Raw genomic sequence first — 26,591 nt, 5'->3', positions numbered from 1 at the left:
TTAGCTATAGCTTATATGTATCAGAATTTAAAATGTATTACATTAAATGTAAAATGTAATTATGTATTAGCTTAATTTCTGCTTCCACGTGTTTAATTGTGACCTTGTTGGCTTTCCATGTCATCACAGACTCTCTTAACTTTGAAGTGATACCATCTATTCATCATGAATATCGTTAAAATGATGGAATGTAGTGATAGGATTTGACGCTCATGTCAACCCAAACCCCTCATTGGCCCCCAGTTCATCTGAGTTTGAGGCCCCTGAGGTTGAGGCTCTGTAAGAAGCTCCTGAAAAACCTGTGGAAGTACCGCGTGTGCGAGATCACAGTGAGACGACGCTAACCTTTCCAACATCTTGTCTTGTCACGTTTCCAAAAATCAAAGCCTCTCTGTTTCTCTAGGAGCCAAACTCTCCAGCGTCTTCTTCCTCCTCGTCCCCCTCCTCCTCCTCCTCTGCTCTCGTCTCCCTCGTTTGCCTGGAGGAGCGCGAGGAGCTTCCTCTTCACGAGCTAAAAGACTGTGCGACGGGACGTGATGGGATGTCGAAGGCAAGGGAGGAGGAAGGCGAGGGGAGTTGGGTGGCTAAGCAGACACTGTGACAACCCACCTGTCAGCAGGTTCTCAGCGTAATTGGTAAACGAAGGCCGCGGGATAGTAGCGGGGGCCTCCTTCTCTTCTCTCCTCTCTCCTCTTCTGTCTCCTGCTCTGTTGTTTGTTTGATCGGTATTTGAAGTTGCCAGACAGTTGTTGGAAGCTCGTTCCCTCCTTGTTTGGTTCGGAGAACGACAGAGGCTGAGGGGAGGGAGGGAGGGAGGGAGGGAGGAAGGGGGGGGGAAACTGTAAAAGAAGGAAAGAACAAGAACTTCCAGTGTTGAGTATCATTCGTACAAATCGATGACAACACCTGCGCCTGCTTTTCTCAAAAACTGCTGCAAAACATGAACATGAGTCGAATGTCTCGTGTTTTTCTGCTTTGACTTAAAGGAACGCCACGTTTTCTCTGATTCTGTAACATTAGCATGGCTTGTTTTTGTTTGAACTCACTTCATGTGTGCGGGTATCAACAGTCCTTTACACCAGTGTCTCTCAACGTCTGGGTCGGGACCCACAGATGGGGCGCGGGAGAAATTTCTTTGGGTCCCCACCAAACCAATTTGCACATTTTCAGAATCTTTACATGAAGATTTGTGTGCTTTTGGTCATGATTTATATCATGATTTGGGTCACGGTTAGCCTGGCTCCGTGGTTCTCAAACCGTGGCTCGTGTACCTCCAGTGGTACCCTGTGTAAAGCAGGGTATGTATTTCGTTTTTCGACGTCTAGCAGCTTCAACACAGCGAACACCAAAGAGTGGCCGTGTTTCGATTTGGTTGTTGCGTCCGTTTTAGGCGATTTGCTCCTCGGAGCTCGCCGGGCAAAGTCGCCGTTACCCGACATTTGTTGAGACGTTTTCCGGCACTTGGTGGTGATTGGTTGTAGGTCTGTCCAGTTACCTACAGCGACATTTTTTATGTACTTCTGTTGTTTCGAGCACCTTCTCCTCCAGCTGACACGTAACTATGGGTCGTTTTGGCCAATCCCTGAATACGAAGGTCTAAGCGAACTGCTGGTGGGAACCTCAGCTACTAAAGGACGACACACCCAAGGTTGCTGTAACGTATACTAACCACTAGGGTTACCACGCTGGTTTTGAAAGGACCTATATGTACGTTTGGTTGGAGGACCGTCTCGAGCAGAAGACATCTGGTGTTAGCCAGGCTATGACATGATAGTTTTCCATCTTTAAAAGGTTGGTCCGCATCTAGAAAGTTAAGGAAACACTGATTTACTCTGCAAATCATCTGTAATTGGGGGTAAAAACGTGTCCATGTCGTCAAATGTGTTTTCTTTCCTTCGGACTCGAGCTCTGCTGTATAAAGGCGGAGCAGTTCATGATTATCTGCACCGGCTCCGTCAGGAACAGAAATTTGCCGCTGATTTATTTGACATGAATCGGCACTTGGTTGTACCATTAAAAATAACAAAGTTGGACTCCCGGCGTTAACGGCTACCGGGGCAAATCCACGGAAAGGTGATCGGGCCGTGGAGTTGTACATCGCCGCCGCTTGTACATTTGGTGCCAAACTGTGAATGGATGAGTGTACTTTTTCATCCATATTAGACTCTTCCCCATCTCTCAGTGCCAGTTCCAGCCATCAGGCTCTGTTTGCCCTCTAATGAAACATATTCATCTTCATCTCGCTCTCTCGCGGTTCTCAAACTCACTTTACAGCATAGTCAATTAAACCCTTAGGGGCCACTCTGTGCATAAAAGGATATATAATGCTTTGACATTTCAGTGAGTCCGCATTAGGCGCACCCATAGAACATTCTGCTGTGAGCGGGATGAGAAAGAGTCAAAGCCGAGCCTAGAGGTAGAGGGAAGACAGTCAGAGGGATTGGGTCTCTCATAAGCTAGTTATCTCTTAGGATTCAGTTACTTATGCTGATGTAATAGGGCAAGTGTAAGCTGATACTCAAGTCTTTCTGTGACCCCTACACTGGCTCTTGTTCTCATATTAGGCTGCCTAATATATATTAATGCATATATAGTGTAACAATAGCCCGGTTAATAAATAACTAAAATGGACTGAGCTCAGTTGGGGAGTGTATCAGTGTTTTCCGGCTCATGATTTAGAACTTTTGAGAGACTTGATAACATAACGTTGTGATTGTGGGCTTTTGCTGGATCCTGGTTCCCTGACAAGCGTGGGTCACATCTCCAGCTGCAGGTTCTCTGAAACGGCTCGACGCGACCGACGTCTCCAACGTCTCCAACGTCGCCGCTGACTCCAGGGCTCGGACTTGTGTCTGTAGTGGACTCAGTGTTTTTGTTTTATTGTTGACTGCGGGTCATTAAGCAGACTTTTCTGACTGGAAACTGAAGATTGTCAATCGCTCACTCTCTCACACCAAACCCCATTGAGAAAATGGTTGCTTTAAGCTCGCTGCGACACAGGAGCTGCCGGTCCACTGCTGCCTCGTGTGGTCAGTTTGTGTCACTGAGGTTAATTTGAACGCAAGATTTCAAACACCACACTCAACACAATCACACTCACAATACGACATTTGAACTTACTGACGGAGGCAGCAGTGGATCAACAACTCCTTTATGCTGCCATGTGAAAATCACTGGTTTGGTGTGAGAGAGTGAACAACTTCACAAAGCAAAGTAAACTTTAGTTTTTAGTCGTAAAAGGCTAACAATGAAAAAAAGCACTGGATTTACAGTATACAGATACAGTAGACTTTAGCATGTAGATATCATTAGGTAAACATTTTGTTATTTGGCTAAAATCCGTTTTTTCTTTGCGTCCGAGCTTGTTTGTGATTCCACCAGTGACATGTTAAGGTTTTAGCAACTATTTGCCTCGAAATGGGATCAAAATTTACAAAATTTTACATCATATTCTGTTGAAGAAGAGCCAAAACGTTAACTCCACAGAAAAACACTTCCCCGTACTTAAATTCAAATTATTATACCATAGAACTATCCCTTTAAAACATATACTTTAAAGGCTCAGTGCGTAAAACATTCTCAGCCTTCACCTCATTTAGCATCAAACCTCAAAAAAAAAACAATTATTTTTTACCTACATTTTAGACGCTGGAGTTTTAAGTTTTTCAATTCATATTTAATTCATTCATTCGCTCATTGTGTTCAACTTCACACGTTGTGTATTCCTGCCGTCGTGTCGGCTTTGTCGCTCTCACGTCGTCGTCGTCTCAGTTTTTCCTAATGAAAGAGGAATAATTCTGTGGTGGATTCTAATGTCCACTGCTTTTCTCTCGGTCACTTTACGATTGTTTGTGTGTCTGTGTGCGTGTGCGTGTGCGCCTGTGTGTGCCTGTGTGTGTGTGTGTGTTTGGTATGCCACAGCCACCGCCAGCGCGTGGAACAACAGCGCTCGGCATCCATTGTCTGGTGCGGCTCTATAGGGCTTCGTTGGCACTGCATGTGAACAGATGTGTTTCAAATCATTGTTGTTATTTACCAGTGATGGGGTAGAGCTCAAGAACACAAACCTCCTCTCCTCTCTCCTCCTCTCCTTCTGATTTATTCATTCGGACAATGAATGTATGCAGAGATGCTGAAGAAAAACCTGGATCTTTTCCGCGCGGATTGACAGGGAAATTTATTATTCATAAAAGCTAATGCATTGTTTCTGTTGCCTTAAATCTCCCTTTTTTTCTTTTTTTTTTTGTACTTTATTTTTTTGCTCCCTCTCTTTTTCACACGTCTCTTTCACACCGGTGCAGTGAATCCTCTCTGGCAAAGGTTGGCAGTTAAATGTCTGTGTTGAAATGAGAAGTTTGAAATGCTATCTGTGCTGTGTGTATGTATATAAGTGTCTCTGTGTGTGTGTGTGTGTAAACTGATTTAAATCGCTCTTTGAGCCCTACAGAATGGCGCTTTAAATGTTAAATGGGGGTTGAAGCCTGCCTGAACTAATTTGTAGGGCTTTGCACCGTGTTGACATTTAAATGTGATAAGAATAGCAAACTGTACCCGCCGACCTATTTGGAAGATGCTTTCGGAATACATTCACATCAGCTGCGGCCTATAATTAATAAAAAAAGACAGGCCTCCCTCGCTCCAGATTTGATTATAATACAACCTTATAAACACACCAGGGATAGATGAGAGGAGACGAAGAAGAAGGAGAGGAGGAAGAAGAAGAAGAAGTGCAGAAGAGAAGAATAACAGGAATGAAAAAAAACAAAAAAAAACAAGAGAAATGATGGGGGCAGGAATTAAGAGGGAGGTGGATTGCGAACACCTGGTCTTTGAGGCAGATTGCGTTGGCTGGCTGCTGTGCTATCACATTACTCTGATCCTGCCTCTCTTGTTTGTCAGAGAATTGAGGAGAGAGAGAGAGAGAGAGAGGGAGGGAGAGAGAGTGGGAGTGGGGGTCTGCGAAATCAGCATGCAAATAACACCACATTGTTAACTTAATCAGATGCAGGGGGAGAAAATATGGAGAGGGATGGGAGGAGAAGTGCGGAGGGAGGGAGGGAGGGAGGAGAGGAAGAGGAGCTCTGCGTTGATGGGAGATGGCAGAGGGCATGCAGATTATAACCACCCTGCACCCCCACCTCCCAACACCACTACATCCAACACCCCAGGCTCCTCTGGAACTTATAGACGACATGCTGCTGTGTGTGTGTGTGTGTGTGTGTGTGTGTGTGTGTGTGTGTGTGTGTGTGTGTGTGTTTGTATTTGTCACCTCTTTAGGACATTTTCTTCTCTGTCATAAACACTGACCTTGTCAGGACCTGTAGTCCTCATGGAGACCCAAACCTGGTCCCAATAAGACAGATTTCTGAAGGAACTGGCTTAAGTTTAGGACTCAGATTTGAACTGTGGTTATGGTTCAGGTTCAGGATAACGCACAAACCTGGGTGTTCGTTAGGTCTTTGTGTGTCCCTATAACTTTAAAGGGCTTTTTGACAGCTTTTAGACCTGGTTTTAGGTTTAGAAGTTGGGTTTAGGCCTGGGTTAAGTTAAGGAGTTGAGAAATGTCCCTCACTAACAATTCTATACAAACATGTGTGTGTTCTTGTATTTGTTATGTCTTTTAGGACATTTGTCCATCATAAACACTGACCTTGTCAGGACCAGTAGTCCTCAAACCTGGTCCTAATGGGTCTAAGGAACTCGTTAAGATTTGTGGTTATGGTTAAGGTTAAGGATAAGACTTTGTTAAGGTTGTTCAAATGAATGGAAATCAATGCAGTGTCCTAAGAAGGCTAGCAATCTGTGAATGTGTGTGTGTGTGTATACATGTCTGTAGAGGACATATTATCTTGATTCAAACCTATCTTTGGACATTTTGTCTCGTCCTCACAACTTATGATGCTTAAGCCTTGGTTTTAGGGTTAGAATTGTTTCCTTGTGATGGTTCAGGTCATTTTGAGACACAGCGTCTTCAGTCAATGTTATTGTTAGCACTGAGCTACTAGCGAAGCATTCATTCAAAAAAACAGGATATTTCTGAACAAATACCACCAAACGTCCGTCTTTCACAGTAAGACACGCCTCTTTCACAGTAAGACATGCCCCTAATACGATGAGTAAACAATCAGGACAAACTGAGTGAATCAAAGCTCTACTTACGCTGCTGTAACATCAAGAGAAGTTAAACAATTGTGGGGGAAAAAGTGTTAAAAGTAAAGTAAAAAGTCAAATTACCGTTGTTTCACTGCACCAAACAATCACAGGGCGGAGTCTTTAATGCAGCCTGTGGATGGACTGTGTGTAAGAGAGGGAGAGAGACCACGTCTGAACGTGGTTTTTAATGATCATGATCTGAAGAAGCACTGAGACCTGAACTCACAGAGGACGGATGTTAACTCCGCGTCTTTGACACCGACAACAGTGACTGTGGTTGTTTTTAAATCATCCACACGTCTCAGTTTATCAGTTTTACATTTTAGCTTTGCTTAGCTCTAGATTCACTCATTCATTCATTCATTCATTCATTGTCTTCTGATGTATCCTCCACATGAGCGTCACAGGGGGGTTTGAAGCTAATCCCAGCTGACTCAGGGTGAAAGGTGCAGGTCACACAGAGACAACAGGGGTCTCAAACTCAAATGAGCAACTGGTCTGGTCAGGAGGGGGCCGCGGGATTCCATTAAGATGTCAAAATAATGACATTTGTGACAGAATTTCAAAATAAAAGAGCACAATTCATCTTTAAATGTCCAAAAAATAGACTTAAATAACTTGGCGGGCCACTGGAGGGGCCACATATGGTCCACGGGCCAAACCAGGATCCGAACTGCTGACCCGCTTGTCGCGAGGCACCAATGTCATCCACTGATGCGCCGCCCAGCGCTCGATGTAAAATGTTAAAGCGTCCGTCTTTGTCCCGTGCGCTGCATGTTGTCATCTGTTTTTTTTACGGGGTTTGATGTATTCAACTCACGTCATAGTTTATAATTACATCATAACATAATCCTCATAATCCAGAGGCCACTCGTGTGTGTGTGTGTGTGTGTGTGTGTAGTAAGAACATGATGATGTGTGTGTGTGTCTCGAGGGAGACGCTCATACACTGAACTACAAAGAGGTCATTTTTCATTATAAACATCCACTGCCTTAATGAACTTAGTGCCCACCAGAGCACGCACATACTAAATTGCGTGTGTGTGTGTGTGTGTTGTATCTTTTTAATGAGTGTGTGTGTGTACTGTAACCTTTGTTGTGGAAGATAAGTCAGTGACGAAGATGAAGGTCACGCAGGGCAGAGAAGAATGAGGGAAATGCCATGTTGGCTGGGACGCACTCACTCCTCCCCAATGAAGCTGTGGTGCAGACAGACGCAAGGAATTCTGGGACATGGCCAGAGCATACCTTTCACTGACTGACACACACACACACACACACACACACTGGTTCTAGAGTCTGTATTGTGTGTTGACCTCCTTTATTTATCGTTAAAGCCTGAGAAACAACACGTTTTCTCCCTGCACCAAACCCCAGAGAGAAAATCAGTGATTTTACCTCACAGCACACTGAGCTACTGATGCGCCGCTGCTGTTTTTGCTGAACTTGTGTCACGCGGGTAAATCTGAATGAAGCTTTTTAAACGCCAAAGTGACTAAATGACACATTTCAAGTTCGTGATGGAGGCAGCGGTGGATCAACAGCTCACTGTGTGCTGTGATGTTAAAATCACTGGTTTTCTCTATGGGGTTTGGTGCAGGGAGCGTGATCTTCAGTTTCCTCTCTAACAGTGAGATCAACACGAGAACATGTTATTAAGATATCTTAGACTTAAGCTGATGTAGATTTCTTTTTGTTAAGAGCCATCCCTTTAATCTGAGGGTCACAGACTTCTTTTTGTTGCCTCTTTGGGACCTTTTACTGTCATAAACACTGACCTTGTCAGGACGCGTAGTCCTCATGGAGACTAAAACCTGGCAGAACCTCATTTTGTCGCAGCTGCTTAAGTTCGGGGCTAAGATTTTAGTTAAGGTGAGGGATAAGGGGTTTTGTTTCTAGTCTGTGCAAACAAAAGGGAAGTGAATGCAGAGTCCTGAGAAGAATAGCAGTGTGAACCCCTGTGTGTGTGTGTGTGTGTGTGTGTAGTCCGGTTCACAGAGAGGCTTCAGGAAGAAGAAGAAGAAGAAGGAGAGAAAATCTCCTCTGAGGTTTCACCCAACTTCTCCCTCCTGCTTTAATCACGGCCGCCTTTCACTGAGCTGTTGGCGCCGAGGCAAACGTCGCCTCGCTGGCATGGCTCGTCTTCCTCCCCCCACCACCATCACCACCCCCACTCTTGTCTGGATCCATCTTTCATTCTTTATTTTGTCCTGTGAACCTTTTCATCCCCCTCCACCACTCTCTGAGCCCTGTCTTGTGATCTTAAGAGCAGTCACCGCTGTGTTGTTCTGATAAAGTCTGATAGATAAACATGCTCTCTTATGTCCCAGCCCCCCTCCACCACCCCCCACGAGAGCACACCCCTGTAAAGCACTTCCTCTGCTACAATTAGTGTGTAATAAATACACGCCGGCCTTAAAGGAGATAATGCTCTCTCCTCTCTCTCTGATATCAAGTGCCACATTAGCTTCATATTTGATTTATATTCTTTCACTGAGTTTCTCTTCTTCCCGTCACAAAAGAAAACATCGGCCGATGTCGGTCCACGGCAACATGACATTGTAACGCACGCGGGAGACGCAGTTTCCTGATGGCTTTGACGAGATTAGTGAGCTTTTCTTAAACAGGAAGTGAAGAAAAAAGAAAAAAAGAGACCGAGTGAGGTTACATAATAAGTCTGACTGTACTTCTTGCTTCTCTATTTAAGTACAACTATCTGGACTGTACTTTTACTTTTACTCCACTACACTTCCTCTAAAACTATCTTTGTCACTCATTACGACCAAATAAAATCAGAAGAAGAAGAGTTGCTATTATGGTCTGTATTTATAGAGAGCTTTTCTAGCTTTACACTACAGTATTCACTCATCATTCACACGCTTTTACTTTTAAAAATAAGTACATTTCAGAGAATTACTTTTAATACTGAACCCTTAAACACCTAAACCTCAAAATGTGCTTATTTTAACCATAAAAGTCATTTTTTCCACAATAACTCTCAATATCTGTTTGTTATTTCCAATTTAATGCATATTAAAATAGTTTATAAACAATTTAAAATGAAGAAAATGAAAAAAAAACCTTTTATAACCAAATTTTGTTTGTGTTAAATTTGAGTTTTGAACAGTGTAAAACATATTTAAAGTAACATTTCTTTGAGTTTTGTCTCAAATGTCTTAAAACAGGGCCAAGAAATGCTTATACTTATGTACGGGCGCTGATTCGCTGGCTTCTTGAAACAGGAAATTACCGTAATAACCACGCGTTGTCTTTGACGTGCAACTTCTGAGCTTTCAGAAACGGTTTGAGTTTTTCCGATTACACAAACCGTCGCGTAATTACGGCGACGTAAACGTGTCGTCTTCAATATACTCTGTGTTAAAGTCCAGTAAATGTCATCAATTTTAAGACCTTTACTGAAGTAATATTATAAAACTTTACACTTTATTTTACTCAAGTATCACTTTTCAGGTACTTTTATACTTTTCATACAAACTCCTCAAAAGAAAAGTGGGAGATTTAACACATGACATGTGGCACTTTTCAATATTTAAAAATCCCACTTTTCATTTCTCAGCATATGGTGACGGCGGCGCGTACCTGCGTTCATCCTCAAAGACAAAGACAGAGAGACACAGAGAGAGAGACACACAGAGAGAGAGACACACAGAGAGAGAGACAGAGAGAGAGCGAGGTTACAGTAAAGCGAGCGCGGAGGAAGAGCTACTTTCAAACAGACATTCAGACATTGAAGAATCATTCAATTATCGGCAGCGTGATGTAAAATAATTACCTGACTCACTTCTCTGTAATGAGCGCCGCTAATTAGCCGTAGACTTTTGTTTTAGTTGGAGGAAAAAAAGAAACGGAGGAAAAAGTCCCAAACTCCCCGCAGCACGGAAGCTGTGAAAAGATATTTTGTATGTTGAGGTAACACCCCATCTTTTCCCCTCACACACACACACACACACACACACACACACACACACACACACCTTGGTAAATAGTCACGAGTGCACAAAGAAGCTTCTTCTCTTAATTAGCTGTGTAACAATTAAAGTCCCCTCTTAGTAAATTGAACCTTTGTCTCCGTCGCCCTCCCTCGTTTGATTTCAGCACCTGTCACAACAACCCCTCCCTCTGCCGCCACCTCCACCACTGCCACACACACACACACACACACACATGCACACGCACAGACACACACACACACACCCTCCCCACTCCACTGTAGTCATTATGCAAAACTCTAGCAGAATGTTCGCAGCGTGAGTGGAAGAAAAACAGCAAGTCTTCCTGATCCTGATCTTCTCTTATTCGGGACAGATATCGACGTTCAGTCACACGTCACAGGAGGAAATAGGTTCAGGATCCGATGAAGATGAAGATGAAGGTGGAGGAAGAAAATAATGCACAAAAAAGGAAGAAAAGAAGTTAAATTGTGAGGAGAACTGGTCAGGAAAGTGTTAAACATTCTAAATATCTACACTTATGACAATGAATCCATTATTAATGTGAATATTTTCTGATTTATTTAAGAAAGTCATGAAAACATATATCATCGGAGTTTGGGGACAAAACAAAACAACAATGTTTTGGTAAACATTGAGTCACATTTTCTGACATCTATAAATCTTAATCTATACATATGATTCAATACATATAAACACTGTAAACATGTATTTAAAATGTGTGTGTGTGTGTGAGTGTGTGAGGGCGAGCAGCAGTGATGTAAACTATGACAGATACACTGTAGCCATTGTCTCTGTGGCAGTCTAACACACACACACACACACACACACACACACACACACACAGGTGCAAGTGAACATCAGCATCAGTTTTACACTTTGAACATTAGAGGAGGAAGGAAGGATGAAAGGAAGGAAGGATATTTATTTTTTATATAAAAAAAACTGAACGCAACATACACACATATATAAAGTATATACACACATATACTGTATATATATGTATAGATATATAGTTTGTTGACAAATAAAGACATTTGATAAACACTGATCAACATCTTCTGACACTTTACTAACCAAACGAGTAATAATTAACAGAAGAATAATCTTAATCCAACGCACAGCCTCATGTTTATCATATTCAACGTCTGTAGTTTCAGGAGAAAACACACAAGCTGCATCATTATTTACTTATTTATTAGTTCTATCTCTTAAATGTTTGTCTGTGTGAATGCGCCGCTCGTCTTTATTCTCTGCTGCGGGGGTTTGTCCTCGCTGCTGGGGAGAGGTGTCCACACACACACACACACACACACACATGCTCAGGGACAGAGACATCTGCAGGTCATCATCATCATCATCATCATCATCATCATCAGAGTGGGAATAATACCAGGGATGGTTATCATAAAGGGAAGCTTTGAGCTCCCGGCCTGTCTTGGGAAGATGATTTGGCCGGTCCCAGAACAATGAACTGTGGGAATCCGCTTGTCCCGCATTGATCTTCCTCCCATGGCTCTCTCTCTCTCTCCCCCCCACCCCACCCGCCCGCGGCTGTCAGAGCCGACAGGACGGATGAGAAGACTGAAAACATTTTTCTTCTCTCGCACTGATCAGCGGGGAAAGGACGAGCTTGAAAGTTGAACTACCTGTTGACAGCGGCTCTTAAACTCAATGACACATTGTTCCGCTCACACAGAGGCAGAGGCTCCGGTTCACTCGCTCACTCGCTCGCTCACTCATTCATTTGTCGCTGGGGTCAGAGTCCGCGTGCTGGGCAGATCCCCGCTGCTCCCCCTCGCGCTCACTTTCTGTCCTAACGCTGACAAATCACGTGTTCTTTGAACGTATATTAATTAAATCATATGTGAGATAATGTAGAGCCACGGTTCTCAAATTGTGGTGCGCGAGTTTCCTCTGGTGGCACAGGAAATGGAATGAATAACAAAATAACAGCAGCTGTATAAAGTAACTTAAGTGATGCTTGAGTAAAAGTAGACGCTTCTTACCTTTGTTAGGTTAAAGTCACTTTATAATATTACTATAAGTTTATGACATTTACTGCACTTAAGTATCAAAAGTCAGTTGTTTAAGTTTTAGAAGTAAAAGTACTAAAAAAAAAAAGGTGAGGAGTTAGGATTGACCCATGGTGGATCAGTGGTATGGCCTGTTGTCTTTCAACTGGAAGGCTTTAGGTTCAATTCCTATGTGTCCTTGAGCGAGAACAATGAATGAGTGAAAACTGTAGTGTAAGGCAGGTCATCAAGACTCTATAAATACAGACCATAATACTTTGGTTGTAACGAGTAACAAAGAGAGTTAGAGGAAATGTAGTCAAAGTGTAAAAGTTGCAGTATTTGTACTTTGTTACATTACAACACTGCAAAATAATAATAACAATAATAATAATATTTAGAGTCTTTATCTAATTTCACATGTTTACATATTTATGTGATGAGTTTAGATGAGGAGGTTGGAAACTGTGGGGCGGAGTCGGGATGGGATCATTACAGGAGGAAATAATGACATGAACTCTGTGTCTGAGTGAAGAAGACGCCGAGAGATGAAGGACAACATGTCAGTGTGTGTTTATGTTTATTTATTTATCTTTAAATAAGATGAATTAAAAGAAATCCCTTCTAATCTCCAACTTTTCCCCCTATAAGGTGATTTTCACTGCTTCACTACATGCAACATATGGCAAACCTCCCCGTCGTCCCCTCAGCGCCACATCACCACCGCGGCGGCGGCGGCGCGTTCGTCTCATTAATGATTTTGGTGCAAATATGATGGAATTCAACACGTTGCTAATAATGATTGATCAGTTCAACGCAATGAGTTTGTTCATTAGGACTTAATGAGGTATCGCATTGTGATGAATCGATGGCTTTTCACGTGTCGATACATAAAAAAAAGAGAAAAATACAAAGTAACGTCCGACTAATGGCTTTTTTCTCGATCCCTGCGCGCGCCTCTCGTCTTAAATGCCAACATTTGGCCACGTGTCCCTTCAATATGAATTCATATCAGGTGTCTGTTTCTAATATTGAAACTGCCTTTTCATATACTTTACTCATTTACATGGTAACAATTAGAGGAAGGGGGCAACTGCATTTCTGATTCTTTTGCTGCTGTTGATAAAGACGAGCACATTCAAATGCTGCTGAAATACACTTCCATTGTATTATAGATACCACTTATAATTAAGCTGAGGCTGGAAGAAGAAGAAAAAAGAGCAGAGGAGGAAAAAATGCATTAAGAGAAGCAGAGTGACATCAGTTTCACTCTGTGTGTGTGTGTGTGTGTGTGTGTGTGCGCGCGCTCTGCTGAATATTAAACCACAAAACTATAAAGACAACAAGTGAAGTATCGTGTGAAAAAGCTGAAGGAAGTCTCTGTGGCTTCACACACATCACGGGAGCCAATGGGCTTTTTTTTCTTTAATGAGGCAGCGTTTGTCGAACATGCCAGGAAATAATCGGGTGATAGAGGTTACAATAACGGCTCAAAGTGTAGATACAGTAGCAGAGTGGAGACTGCTGCTGCTGCTGCTGCTGCTGCTGCTGCTGCTGCTGATGCTGATGGAGTCTGCAACACGCTGAGCCGAGTGGCCCCGGGGTCTTTCCTTTAAAAAAAAAAAAAAAAACACCGGTAAGAAGCGACAAAAGCGTGACTTTGATCTTCTTCTAAACGCCATATTGTTTCCTTAATATTAATGTTGTGTGTGTTTGATGTGGAAACGGGAGAAGTTGTTGACGAGCGTTTTCTGCGAGCAAATATTTGACAGCAGCGTCCTGGTCTGTGTTTTCTGTCTGTTTTTAGAGGACATTCACACGTCGGGATTGTTGTCTAATATAAAGGGCTGTGTCTTCTCCTGTGTGTGTGTGTGTGTGTGTGTGTGTGTGTTGCCACTCTCTACACCACCCTCAAATTCCCTCCACACTGGCATGTGTGTGCTGATATGAGCAGAGGGGGGATGTCACATAAGAAATGTCCTTTTTAATCAGGGGAAAAAATATAAAATGACTCGGGAGCAAAGCAAGCATATTAATGTGCCTCATTTGCATACGCTCGTCAGCCAGGATACGTTTGTAAAAAAAAGGAAAGAGAGAGAGAGAAAGAAAGAAACACAGCACACAAACTGGATTCGTCAGTTCATTTCACATTATTCCATTGTCTATCTGCCTTTGTTATATGTTAAAGATAAAGGCAGAAATCAAATTGAAGAAAAGGGCAAAGCTGCTATCTCCCCCAAATGAGCAACAGCTCATCAGCCGAGTTTAAATCACAGATTTCTATTCCAAAAGGCAGCTGCCTCTGTAAAGAAGAAAAAAAGAGCCATTCAAATAAGGTCTTCTCTGATAGAAGCGTGTCTGCTGATGGAAGCTGTGGTCTCACCCTAAATGCAGTTTAAAAAGCAGTCAAACTAAGTTTGACTCTGTTTTCTCCCAGTATTCACACACATACACATGCTATTCATTGACTTATTCTGTTTATTTATGCCCGTGTTAATGATGTTACATGATTCTTGAGACGAGTGTCACTGTGGATCAGTCTTTCCTGAGTGGAAACTGAAGTTTAATAAAGCTTTGACTCTCCCTCACGCCAAAGTCCATAGAGAAAATCAGCGTTTTTATCCCACGGAGACACAGGAGCTGCTGCTCTACTGCGTCTGTGAAGCTTCTGTCATTCACTGAATCCAAATGTCACTAAATAGCACATTTAAATTCTCTACTGGAGGCAGCGGTGGATCAACGACTCCTGTGAGCAGTAATGTAAGAATGCAGATTTTCTCTATGGACTTTGGCGTTGGCAATTCAACGTACCAAAAAGTTCAGTTGACACTCAGGAAACGGCCGTTTAACAGCGAGAAAAAGTCGAAAACACGTTCTTAGGACATCAGAAACTGAAGAAGTGTTTCTCCTGATGGACAAACTTTTACTCTCCCTATGTTCACACACACACACACGTATACATAATACTCATTTATCTCTTAATTGTTGCTTGTTTTATTAATGTTCTTTGCGGAGAACATGCGATCGGGCGTAAATGTTTGCCGCTTATTGAGCTTTTAGAGAAGATGGCATCGCTTTTATATCCTGGATGAATTCAGTGGAATCGCTTTATGATTCTTGTGAAGAGGATTTAAAAAAATAAATAAATAAAATGAATAAATAATTGATGGCCACGCTGCTTTTTCTAAATGGAAACTGAAGTGTGTACATCGTTTACTCTCCCTCACGCCAAAGTCCACAGAGAAGATCAGCGTTTTTAGCGCCATGGAGACACAGCAGCTGCTGCTCTACCGCTGCCTAAACTGTCAAGTTTCTGTCACTCACGTGGAACCAAATGAAGAATTACGGACACAGAAGTCACAAAATAACACATTTGTACTCAGTAATGTAGGCGGCAGTGCATCAACAGCTCCTGTGCTGATTTTCTCTGTGGACTTTGGTATTGTAAATTGTGAAAAAGTGTAAACGGCGTTTTTCAGATATCAGAAAAACTCAAAATGATGGAGACTTTTATTATCTGACCTTTCCGCTCAGAGGCTCTGCTGACGGAAGCTGTCGTGTAACATCGATGCAATTTCAAATTTAAAACAGCCGGACAAAGTTACTCTCTGTCCTCACACACGTACGTCTGTCAGAGAGCATAACGTAGCTCTTATATTCAGCGGAGTGGCTTTAGGATTCTTGTGAGGAGGATTCAGAAGAAAAGAGAGAAAAGAAGTGGCGCGGCCCACGACCGTCACATTCCTTTAAACGCCACAGTCACAGTCTCTTAATTCATGTCCCCGAGATAAGAATCCACCATGGACAGTGTGTTGGAGGGACAGTGGAGAAAGGAACAGGCCACTCTTATGTCTACAAACGTCCCACTGATGGGCGCCGAGCGCAGAGGGCGGGACTTTAAAGAGAAAGAAATTCAGTCCATACGTAGGTGGGTCATTTTTGGTAAAGGCTAAGTTCTCAAAAGCATGCCAAGTCAACATGATGGCATTAACCACCGTTTAATAGTAATAAAATCCCAAATATAGGCTCTAAATTTACTTTGGAAGAGGCTCCAGTTGCCGTCTGTGCCTGTGAATTGTATACTGAACATGTGCGACTATGTTTAATGTTCAAATGCATCATTGCAGCCGGATTAGCTCCATAAGCTCCCGCTAATAAGCATCTCAAATGATGCCATATTGTCTTTTAAAGTGCACTCACCTAATACCAGTGTTAAACACTGAAAGGATTGTTTTTATTTGTTTTTTTTGGATGATTATATTAATGTGTAACAGCACAGTGGTGTTACCGGGCAGCATGCTAATCAGCGTAATGAGATATTATACAATATTTTGTTGACCAAAGCAGATCCGTGGTTATTGTTTCTGAGGGTTTGACCCCTGCCAGCAGCCAGAGGAAGTGTGCAGATAGATGTTTAAACCTCACCATCTGGAGAGCAGATGGATCTGCATTTAAAAGCAATGTTATTTCTCTCTCTCTCTCTCCCTCTCTCCCTCTCTTTTTTAATCGTTTTATTCACTGGTGTTGTTTATATGAAAATGAGAACACTCGCGGAGCAAAAAGTCAGCGCTCACTCCACTGACGTCAAGAACCACGACTGAGAACATGCAGGAAGTCAACATAAGGCAGCTTTTTATCCACTTAACAAAGGGCTCGTACAATTACACATGTGTCAGTTCAAATCTGTGATCTCCTAAGGCTACGTTCATGACTGTATCTTCATCTTTTGTCAGTGGAAACTGATGTTTGTGAACCTTTCACGCTTCTGCACCAAATCCCATTGAGTAAATCACCCAGGACACAGGAGCTGCTGCTCTTCTGCTGCTTAATTTGAAAAGTTTCTGTCATTCACGTGAATCCGAATAAAGGATTTTAGACACAGGCGTCGTAAAGTAGCACATTTGAATTCACTGGTGGAGGCTGCAGTGGATCAACAACTCCTGTGTGCAGTGAAGTAAAATTGATTTTCTCTGTGGGATTTGGTATTGGAGATGAAGGTAAAAACAAAACATCAGTTTCCAGTCAGAAACAGTTAGATTATAGTGGGAAAAAGTGGAAAACATGCTCTCAGGTCATTAAAGAGTCAAGCTGATGTCGATTGTATTAGCTAAAGTGGCTAAATTCTGACTTTTCCTGGTGTTTCAATGAGCGTGTGCACAGTGAAGTCAGTGCTGAGTATTTTCACACAACCACACTTGAGATGAAGTATCCCTTTTCAAAGACAGCACAGAAAGTAATGATAAACTGTATGTCAACAAAGTAACGCGTATCCAGCTTCCTGTCAGACAGAAGGATGCTCTTATCTGTCAAGTGTTTTTTCTTCTTTCTTTCTTTTCATATCATAATAAAAGTTCAAGAAAGAGCAGAAGGGAGAGCACGGGGAATCAGATCGACACTCGTGTGGTTCTGTAATGGAATATTGCGCCAAGAAAAGTGTCATTGCACCAAGATAAGAGTGTTGTGTTTACCGGAGTAACCCCTTGGTTTTAAGTGCTATTGTTAATATCGTAATTGTAGTATTGCGGTGCCTTGCTGACAATGCTGCGTTGCTCCATTTCATTAAGGCATGTAATTGGAAGGATTCTGATAGGGTGGGCACAAGTAGCTTAATTATATACCGCTCACTGTGTTTACGGAGTAATTATTCATTCCAAAATGGTATTGCTCTTTGAAAGAAGAAAGTTCTAAGGAGGCGCAGGAGCCTTTCTCACGACCTTGTTACTGACGAATGTGGGTTAAAATGAAAATGATTCAGCACAGGTTCTTTTTTTGTTTGTCTGTAGTTCTTCACACGCACACAGTGGCGTCTGTTGCTCCAAGCGACACAATATGCAAATACACCAACAGACACGAGCCAATCAAATCACATTTATACACGTGTCTCAAACACGACACGGCGCCAACAGAGCTCTTGGACATTGGTTGTTCTCTGCATTTCCGGTGTTTTGTCACTTGACATCGCATCACCTTCACTTTAGCAACATTAGTAACCTCGCGCTACATGGTCTGCTAACCTCCGCTATCCACCAAGCCTCAGTATTCGTACTAAAACTGCTTTGTTTTCCTTCTGTCTTGGTTTACAGGATGGAGGACTCCAGTTTGTGTCTTGGTGTGTCATCGGCAGTGTCTGATGCTGATGCCCATCTGAGCAGTGCAGTCTTAAATGGCCGCTACCCCATAAGTCAGAAGCTTCACCAGCTCACTGCCCAGCTAGGACACGCCTTTCCCGACCTACACCGCCCACAGCAGATCCCAGAAGAGAAAGCAGCGACGCCTTTGGACGACAAGACTCACCACGCAGCCCTGGCTAGTCAACCAATCAGCAGTCAGATGGCCCTGCTAGCCAATCAGCTCAACCGAGACATCGACGCAGGAGCGCTAAGTGGGTTGAACGGTCGCGTCGACCTGCAGCAGTTTCTCAACGGCCAGAACTTGGGCATCATGTCCCAGATGAATGATATTGAAGATGACGCCCGCAAGAACAGGAAGTATCCCTGTCCACTGTGTGGCAAGAGATTCCGCTTTAACAGCATCCTGTCGCTGCACATGCGCACACACACGGGGGAGAAGCCCTTCAAGTGTCCATACTGTGACCATCGAGCAGCTCAGAAGGGCAACTTGAAGATCCACCTCCGCACCCATAAGCTGGGGAACCTCGGTAAAGGCCGCGGCCGCGTCAGAGAGGAAAACAGGCTCCTGCACGAGCTGGAGGAGAGGGCCATTCTGAGGGACAAGCAGATGAGAGGGAGTGGCAGTCTCATCCAAGCACCTCCAACACCCCATCTCAGCCTCAACAGCAGTTCTAACGCTCATCAGCCACAACTTGGCTCAGCCTGTGGCCTCCTCCCAGCCTCTGGCCTTGCCACTCCAGACACAGTCTCCCAGCCTTCTTCCTCTCCCAAGCCAACTACAACTACTACCCAGGACGAACAGTCCCTCAACCCGACCACAGGTTTCCGCTGCACCTTCTGCAAAGGGAAGTTTAAGAAGCGCGAGGAGCTGGATCGCCACATCCGCATTCTCCACAAGCCCTACAAATGCACACTGTGTGAGTTTGCTGCCGCCCATGAAGAGGAGCTGATAAACCACGTGGAAAAGGCCCACATCACAGCCGAGCCGGCGCAGGGCCAGGGCGCAGGTGGTGCCGGTGGCATGCAGCCGGCCACCGAATTCCGTTGTGACATATGTGGACAGGTGTTCAGCCAAGCTTGGTTCCTCAAGGGTCACATGCGCAAGCACAAGGACTCCTTTGAGCACTGCTGCCAAATCTGCGGCCGCCGCTTCAAGGAACCGTGGTTTCTCAAGAACCATATGAAGGTGCATCTCAACAAGCTGGCAATCAAGAACAAACCACCACAACCCAACGAGCACGACCTGGCTGCTGTCAATAGCATGAGCAATCTGGCTCAGGAGGCTCATGCTAACCTTTATTCCCGCTACATCTCCTGTCTTCAGGGAGGCTTCCTTTCACCAGACAAACAAGGTCTGAGTGAACAACACCAGATGCTGGCTAAAGCTGGGATAGCTATGAAGGAAAAGGAGATGCTGGGGAAGTTGCTGGGACCCATGGCAGGAGGTATGGGCCATGCACTAGGTGAAAACGAGAAGCGCTCGCTCCTGGGTTGCCTAAACCTTGTGCCACCCCTCAAGTCGAGTTGCATGGAGCGTCTGCAGGCGGCTGCAAAAGTGGCAGAGATGGATTCCCTCAGCAGCTACCAAGCCTGGCAGATAATGGCACGTGGCATGGCCATGGACAGGGCTTTTATGCCTAAGGAGCAGCAGCAGCAGCATCACATACCCCCAGTGCAGGAAGATGAGATGGGTGGTGCTGGGGCCCTGGCTTCTTTCTCAAAGGAAAAACAAGACTACTCCCTAATTTCTTCCAATGAAAGCTCCAAGCAGAAGCAGCTCTCAGATGCCTTGCAGGGATCCAAGGCCCCTAGTGGAGCCATGATGTCCCTGAAGGAGGACGGACGAGGCTTTGACAGTCACCGTGACCTAATGTCGCACCATGGTAATGCAGAGGCTCCTGGAGCCTTGGCTGGCTTGGGAAGCCCAAACATTGACTACAGCCTCTCTGGCCTGAAGGACAAGCCTTCAGAGTGTCCCGACTGCGGCCGTATCTTCAGATCATACCATCAGATGGTTGTTCACTCCCGCATTCACGGCAAGGACAGGAGAGGCATCGAAGAAGTGCTGCAGCAACAGGGTCTGGAAGAACGCCGCGGATCAGCCAGTGACCCCGAGTCCCAGTCCATCAGCCGCTCCACCACTCCCGGCTCATCCAATGTGACGGAGGAGAGCGGCGCTGGAGGAGGTCACTCCCAGACAGGAAGTGTCCAGGATGACAGCCCACATCCCTCTTCACCGTCTTCAGGTAGGAACAAAAAGTCTGAGAATAATTTCAACGCATGTCTGTAAATTTTGTTGCGCCACAGTTGTGAAGTGATACAACTCTACATCAATCTTGATGATGATGTTGCTGCAGTTTGACGGTTTTGTTGCCTTGTATTGATCCATATGTCCGTGAAGGTTCTCAGTCATTGAGGTCGTAGTCGTCTTCAGTAGTTAGCTGTTGTTAACTGGACTTGCACGAGACAGTTCACCACTCATCTAGGAAGCTTCCTAAGTTCTTAGAACCCAAGCAAGTCCAGTTGCTTACAGCGGTCCTGATCAGTGCTGGAAACCTGTTTATTTGTATCCATGTCTGTGCTACGTTTTTGGTAATGGGTTGAATTGTTTTGGTCTGACGGTTCTGACGTTTTCCGGATCACGCCAAGAACATTTTTGAGGACCCGTGTTTCCCCTGTCGTGCCCAATAAATCTCTATAAAATAGAGTAATATAAATATATTCATACCAATTAATAACAATACATATTAGGGCGGTCAATTTTTCCCAAAAATCAAACAAATATTAAGATACACACTATTCTTTTGAGGATATTTGGGTGCCCGCACACAACTTTACTTATTGTACTTGGGCGAACCAAGCTAACAGCTTGTCCGCAGTTTGTCAGCCATGGTGTAAAACCCGAAATACTCTACATACGCAACTTTTCACATGCTTTGGTGTTGTGATTTTTTTGCTACGACGATGCGCTGTGAAGGCGTTCCTAATGGATATTCGGCTAAGCTGCAATCACAGCGCCCTCTGCTGGACCACGTGTGGGTTATTGCAGAAGTTTAGATAAAAAAGTGACAGCCCTAATACCCATACATGCCTGTACAGACATATTTTTCTTTAATCCATTACATACATACAGTACAAATATACTTATTTCCACGTTCTTATGCTGGCTGCGTTGTTGCTACATTTCACATTAATCCAAACAAGCAGACGCGGCGAGAACCCGCGATCCAAGAGTAAATCCCGCTTTACCATTGCATCCACGTTCGCAGGTTAGCACTCCGGATCCCCGTGGAACATGAGTAAAGAGTGGGAGCGCGGGGACGAACTCACTTTAACCACAGCGATTAATAAATGTCTTTAATAAACACGTCGGAGACGACTGTACCCCTCCCCTCTCCCTGCACAATATACATATAAATACAGGCCGGCCGGGGCGAGATAAGTGTATGTTTAGTGGGATTAAGGGAGGCTCGCTGCTAATGATTACACAAGTTTTTAAAGGTAACTTTCGCTCGCTCCTCGGGGCACTGTTCCGCCGTTAAGTACGTGCGTGGTAATTAGGTCACGACTGTGCGATAATCAGTCGGTTTAAGCTAAACAAGACACTAATTAAAGCTATACATATAAAACAGGTCAAAAAAAAACTTCATTTGCAAAAAAAAAAAAGCAAGGGTGTGCTTTTAAGTCTGAGGGAGAGAGGGGGAGAAGAAATATGTAAATAAATATAAATATAAATCAGAGAGGCTTAGCTTAAGGCTGTGAGCAACTTAATTCCACCAGTGGAGATGAAATTGTTTATTTATTCACAGAGGCATAAAGTCCTTATCATGCCCGTGTAGTGTGATGGGTTTGAACATGGGATAGGCTATGTTTATTTTAATCTAAGAAATAATAACAGACAACCCCCCACCCCAATTAGGAATTAATGAAAATGAGAGTGAGATAAAAACCTATTTTCTTTATAGAGACTATTAAACATAACACTTTCTCAACAGGGTGGGGGTGTAGCGGATGTAATTATCTTCTGAATTTTAATGCTGGAAGTTTCTCTCTCCATCTGTCTCTCTCTCTCTCTCTCTCTCTCTCTCTCTCTGTATGTGTCTCTTTTGACTCAAGCACTTTGAATCTGATGGCTACAGCTTGTGGCGTTTCAACAGCTTCAGAAGTACTGTATTAACAACGAGTGCGCACACACACACACACACACACAAAAGTAAATTAAAATATTAATTGACAAATAAAACCAGTAGAATTTCTACCACAGAATGTGAAACGAGCACAAAGGCATCACAGTCTACGCCACTTTGGGAAGAGGAAGAGGAAGAGGAGGAGGAGGAGGTTTGAGTGAAAGACAAAAAATATATATATATATATATATGTACATAGTACATAAATCTGTTAGTTTTCCATGAAGCATAAATAGTTGCACTGCTGTGCTGAATGGTTTGTGTACAGGTAACAACGTCACACTCTCATCTCAACAGGCTGAACACACACAGCTCTGCCTTTATTTAATCTGACGCCGTCATAATCTCAAAGACGGTGTTTACACTGAAGAAGAAAATGTACCTCTTTAAAGGAGTAATGTGTAAAATTTAGAAAGGCTTTAGTGGCAGAAATTGGATCCACTACATCATAAATACGTTTGTATTAGTGTGTAATCCCTATAATCCTAATAACCTTAGCCTTAGATTAAAACAGTCACATGTACTTAAACCAAGGGCCTTGCTTTATGGATGCAGCCATCTTGTGTCGCCATCTTTTTACAATTTCAGCGTCCTTTTCGGCGTGTGTAGGCCACCGTAGTTTCCTGATGTGCTTGAATCCTTTAGTATCACATATTTTGACACGGCAGACCTTTAAAAACAAATAAATAATATATGTACATACATATATGATAATAACAATAAAAAACGCAGCTTTAAAACACATATTAGTGACTTTTAGAGAGGAGTTGCTATAATCTGTGACATTTCTCTAATCTGAGGACCGCTGCAGGATTACAGGCTTGGGTGTTTATCCTGCCCTGCGTTGTTACTGATGTACAGATTATTATTATAATAAAAGCTGGATTTTTAAAAGCGTGTGAGTGAGTGATGAGGCGTGCAGTGATCTGAACACACCTCTTTTTTTAAATATAAGTGGGGGTAAAAGGAAAAGTGTGAAGTAAACACATTTGACATCAGAAAAATGTTAACTGTGCTTGTTTTTTTTTTGCGACTTCCTGTTTTTCTTTAATTTTTCAGAAGCGGTGTAAAAAAAAAACAACCTGTCTTCTCTTCATGTGTGGAGCTCAGGGACTCTCAAATTAGAAGCTTTGATGTGTGAGAAAGAAATGTGTCTGAGTCTCATGTGGAGAAAGGTGTCATGCTTCGCCTCTGCATGCATGTTTTGTTGTGCGTGCATGTGTGCATGTGTGCGTGTGTGCATGTGTGTGCGTGTTGGGCGGGGGGTTTTGTTACAGTATGTGTTCATATCACTCTCCTGTCGTGAACAGGATGTGGCTACTGTACCATTGTCTCCTTTTTCTTAATATTTCACTGCCTTTGCAGTAATTCTAAGTTTAAGTGTGTGTGTGTGTGTGTGTACGTACACCTGCAGTGTGAGAGAGTGTGTGTGTGTGTGTGTGTGTGTGTGTGTGTGTGTGTGTGCCCTTTCACTCCCCCAGCCGCCACCTACCCACGGCAATTTAGTGTTAAAGTAAAATTATAGTAATCAACAATAACATCTCGGCTGTGAAAGAAGGTCAGCGCCGCTCGGCTTTTGTCTTTGAGTCGACACTTGTTTAAAAAGTGTGTTTGGGAGAGAGAGAGAGAGGGAGAGAGAGGGAGGGAGAGAGAGAGGGAGACAAAGGCCTCTGTCAGAAACGTCCTTTGAAGACCTTCCGTGTTTCAGCGCGGCTCGGTGACTCACCTTGAGCCTGATTCTTATTCAGTGAAATTCTCCCATTTATTGATTTATTTATTTATCTATCGTCTGGAAACAAAGAGGAAATTACATTTTATGCCCATCACTGTCTTGTTTTTTTTGTCGTTTGTTGACTTTTCCTTGGACTGAGTTCACTGCGCGAGTGCTTGTGTTTGTGTGAAGATCAAAGAAGAAGAAGAAGAAGCATTAAAGGACTCAATGTAACAGCGGTTTTGATTTAGGATGAGGAAAAAACTCTGAAATGTAACTATTGCACTTTCAAAGTAAACTTAAATGAGTGGAATTTAACTGTGTTTTAACTCTTTTTAGTGACAAAAATGTTATTTAAATGGATACATTGGACGTATTTGGATTGGAATTGGTGGTAAAATATTCAGTTTAACAACAATTTTGATTAGGACTAGAAAATGTCTGAAAGTGTCAAATGTAACAATTTTAATTTCAAAGTAACCTTAAAAAAGTCTAATTTGAGTAAATTTCAGGTTGTATTCAATGCGTTTAGTGAAAGAAAAAGATAAATTGGATGTAGGCCTTTTTGGAATCAGAATTGTAGCTAAAATCACTCAATTTGACAGCAATTTTGATTTGGATGAGAAAAACCTTTATTTAACTATTTTAGTCTAAAGGTAACCTTAAATAAGCAAATGTCAAGGTGTATTCAACACGTTTAGTCACAAACATACACTTAAAATAGAGAAATTGGACGTATTTGGAATCAAAATTTGAACATAGAATTGGTGCTAAATAAGTCAATTTAACACCAATTTAGATTATTATTATTATTAGATACCAAATATATCATATAAGGTCACTGTAAAACTAAAATATTTAAATTTAACACTGTTTCAGAGTCGGAATTGCTGTTTAATTGATTCTTTGGCACGCTTTTAACGTAAGCTGACACTCAGAAACTTGATAAATGTAGCTGAAGGTGTGTATTTTTCATCCAAAGGTTTACTATTATTTAGTTTCTGCATTATTTTTACTGAAAATATTGACTTGCACGGCAGCACAGACACAAAACACAAGCAAGAATTTGTTAGGAAACTATTAAAATGTATCAAGTGGAGGTATTTCTGCACATGGACATCAGCTGTAGAAAAATACTTACGCGTCAAACTCTCGTGTCGTATTCACGTTCACGACGTGAAGCAACAGGTTTGGACTCTCGTCAACGTCCAAAACAGACGGGACAAAAAACACTGGAAAGCAACTGAAAAAGCCTCTTTATTTTTTTATCCTGCAAATAAGAAACCATTCAAAATCAGTGCTTCCACGTTCAAAAACGAGTGTGAATGAGTGAGACAATAGACTTTGCTGCGCACATGAACGAGGCCTGGAGCGCCACGATTCCTCCTCACACGCGTTCCCACAAACCTTCCCGTTATTCCACCGTTAAAGCTCACTCCCACCTCTTGGCTCCGGGCTGAAAAAGACTCCCCTCTCTGTCTCTCTCTCTGTCTCTCTCTCTGTCTCTCTCTCTCTCTCTCTATGTTTTTTTTTGTTTTTTTTTAAAAAGAGGAACAGCTTTTTAACATGGTGAGGATTAGCCTGCAGATCCCTGGTCTTTACCGTGGCTCAAACAAAATGCCTGCTTCACACAAATTGAAAATCGGATTTGCCAACTCGACGCCTCAGGTTATAAAGCGTGGATATTCATCTAATTGCGTCGGTACAGTGGGGGCGTAATTACACGTGCAGACAAACTGTTACAGTGTAATTACTGTGTCATTAAAACAGGAGTAAAGTAGACGCGGGCTATGAATATGCACGCGGAATAATCCAGCTGTTCTCAGCAAATATTAGACTGTGAGTCAAGAAGAATGAACACCTTTTTATTTTGACATAATCACACTGTACATGACACAATCTCAAGAAACACGTAGATTACACACACAATTATACAGACACCTCATTTTGGGGGATTAAAAAAATAGTCTGGAATGTTTATTTTACTTTTCTACAGACATTACATGTCGTTTAGCAGACTTACAAGGGAATTTAAAAGATGACGTCAAATTAGCCCTAAAATTGTCTTCTAAACTGAAGATTTTAAACAAGCGGTCCACTGCTGCCCCGTGTGGCCAGTTTGTGTCACTGAGGTAAATCCGACCAAAGTATTTCAAACACAGATATTAGAAAATATTACATTTGAATGTATTTAAGAAAGCCAGCAGTGGATCAACAACTCCGTAAACTTGATGTAAAATCGTTGGTTTCCTCTGTGGGCTTTGGTGCGGGCGAGTGAGTGAGTTTATTGTTAAGTTTATTGTTGGGAAACGATTTGTGACGGCGAGATAAAGCAACAAACACGCAGAAAATGAAGTGGCCAGCCCATAAACGTTCAAAAATAGTAAAAAGGAACAGAAAAACTTGGATCGCCACCCGGGGGC

General features: G+C 42.9%; 1 protein-coding gene across 3 annotated transcripts in view; it reads left to right on the top strand.

Annotated features, from left to right (window-relative positions):
- Window positions 1-26,591, top strand: part of znf536 (zinc finger protein 536) — a 248,216-nt gene that overhangs the window by 120,484 nt on the left and 101,141 nt on the right. For 2 of the 3 annotated variants that reach the window (XM_044030798.1, XM_044030797.1), the window contains exon 5: window positions 18,223-20,516. In XM_044030798.1, coding sequence (XP_043886733.1) covers window positions 18,224-20,516 — 2,293 coding nt within the window. In that variant the 5' untranslated portion in view covers window position 18,223. Of the gene's footprint in view, window positions 1-13,247; window positions 13,776-18,222; window positions 20,517-26,591 lie in introns of those variants that run through there. The other variant, XM_044030799.1, reaches the window with a different exon arrangement.

This window comes from Solea senegalensis, linkage group LG7 (assembly GCF_019176455.1).
Source record: "Solea senegalensis isolate Sse05_10M linkage group LG7, IFAPA_SoseM_1, whole genome shotgun sequence".
Classification (NCBI taxonomy): domain Eukaryota; kingdom Metazoa; phylum Chordata; class Actinopteri; order Pleuronectiformes; family Soleidae; genus Solea; species Solea senegalensis.
The sequence above is the reverse complement of the archived record's forward strand: the minus strand, read 5'-3'. Positions and strand labels throughout refer to the sequence as shown.